General features: G+C 41.7%; 1 protein-coding gene across 6 annotated transcripts in view; it reads left to right on the forward strand.

Annotated features, from left to right (window-relative positions):
• Positions 1-235, forward strand: part of LOC138861493 (actin-related protein 8-like) — a 16,967-nt gene extending 16,732 nt beyond the window's left edge. For 3 of the 6 annotated variants that reach the window (XR_011398542.1, XR_011398539.1, XR_011398540.1), the window contains one exon: positions 1-109. This exon is cut by the window's left edge and continues 30 nt beyond it. Coding sequence is in view for 2 of the 6 variants with exons in the window: in XM_070120976.1 (XP_069977077.1) it covers positions 1-132 (132 nt within the window). In the remaining 4 variants the exon portion in view is untranslated. The other 3 variants (XM_070120976.1, XM_070120977.1, XR_011398541.1) reach the window with 2 other exon arrangements.
• The last annotated feature ends 1,639 nt before the right edge of the window (positions 236-1,874 follow it).

Raw genomic sequence — 1,874 nt, forward strand, 5'->3', positions numbered from 1 at the left:
TGCATGACGGCGTGGAAAGGCGCAGCGCTCATGACATGTCTGGATGGGAGGAACGAGCTTTGGATCCAGCAGGCGGAGTCGAACAAACATGGGGTGAAGATCCTGAGGGAAAAGTGCCCATTTATATGGTAGCTGGTCGAGGGTTGGATGGGCGTATGTGCATATGTGGGTGTGCACGCTTGTGTATGCTTGTGAGTCAGGTGTATGTTAAATAAGTGATAAAGTATTGGTTTTATGGAAAGAGTTTTATTGGATCTTTTTGACTGTGGTGAAATAATTATAAAGTGTAAGAAAATGTAGCTTATTGGACTTTTAAATATATATTTTGTTACTTGGCATCATTCACATTTGATTTGGACGTTGTACTGTATCAGTGTTGATGACGTATATGTAAACTATGCTTTATTTATATGATAAAACAAAAAAAGTGTGAATATATACTATTTGAAAAATTTGTCATGATATATTTATTAAATTATTACAGGAAGAGAAAATGTATAACAACACATCTTACTGCAACAATGATAACTCATATCAATACTAGATAAAAGAGAGGAAGGAAAATAGACAAAAAAAAAAATAAGAGGAGAACAGGGTGACAATATTGCACTTTGATTTTATATTGCTGCTTACTGAGGGAAATATTTAAATAAGGGCATCTTGCGTACATTTTTTTTGAAAGGATGGAAAGCAATTGCAAAAGGAAATGTCTTCTAATTCCTCTGTGAAAAATGGTTAATGGTTAGAAGCGAAATAAATGTGCTAGACCTTTAAGGTCATATAGCACTATAGGAAGATATAGTAAAGGGTGATATCAGGTGATAGTTGCTATGCGTCCTAAAATAATGTTGGAAAATTGGAGATGGGTAAGGGGGTTGATGAGGGAAAGGGTTATGGTGGTTTAGGTAAGGGATTTAGATCAAGTGAAGGGAATTTATGCATCTGAGGAAGGAGAACAAGTTGTTATAAGAAGCAAGGATATGACGTAGGTCTGATCTGTGAGAACGGAAACCGCTAATATTCCAATGTAGGAGAGCTATATCTTTATTATTTTAAGAGTGAAAGCGCCAGTACGTGTTGGGGAATCTGGGGGGGAAGGAGCCAAGGGGTGTTGTGACATGAATGATTCCCGTGTGTATCCGGGATGGAGTGGAAAGGATAGAGGGGATGGAGGGAGGGAGAATGTGCGTATAGTTGGGATAAAAGGGGGTGGGTTGTGTTAGGAGGGAGTAGGAGGAAATGATGTGAGGGGAATATTAGTGGTAGGAGGATGGATATCGGAAGGATGGATAATTGGAGTTGAAGGGGATGTATTGTCTTGGGAGGGATTAGGAGGAAGAGGTGTAGGGGTGCTATGAGTAAGAGGGGGATGGATTTCAGGAGGATGGGCATCGGGAGGATGGATGTCGGTGGTGGACGGAATTGAGGGGGTTAGGTCATGTTGAGAGGGAGTAGGAGGAAGGGGTATAGGGGGAATATCAGTAGGAGGGGTATGAATATGGGCAATCACTTCAAGTGTGGAGGGAGCATGAGTTATGGAATTTTGTGTCTCAAGCATATAGCTTTGAATGTCTTCCATAGTTTCTGCAGTGGAGTTGGTTGGAGAATTTTGTGGGACAAAGGTTTTCTTATGAAGGGGGAAGAGGAGACTGGTGTCTGAGAAGTAAAGGTAAAGATAGGTGGAGGTGAGTGTGCTGTAGGGGAAGAAGGGGTGAAACGTTTAGTCTGTCTACTGCGGGTAGTGCGGGGAGGGATAGGGGATGGTGTTGGGGCTGTAGTTGAGATTGGATCTGTGGTTGAGATTGGGGTGTCTGGATTTTGAGTGGCAAAAGAATTTGACTAGGGGAGGTTGAATGTAGAAGTGGGGAAGTAGG

Source organism: Penaeus vannamei, chromosome 4, assembly GCF_042767895.1.
Source record: "Penaeus vannamei isolate JL-2024 chromosome 4, ASM4276789v1, whole genome shotgun sequence".
NCBI classification, from domain to species: domain Eukaryota; kingdom Metazoa; phylum Arthropoda; class Malacostraca; order Decapoda; family Penaeidae; genus Penaeus; species Penaeus vannamei.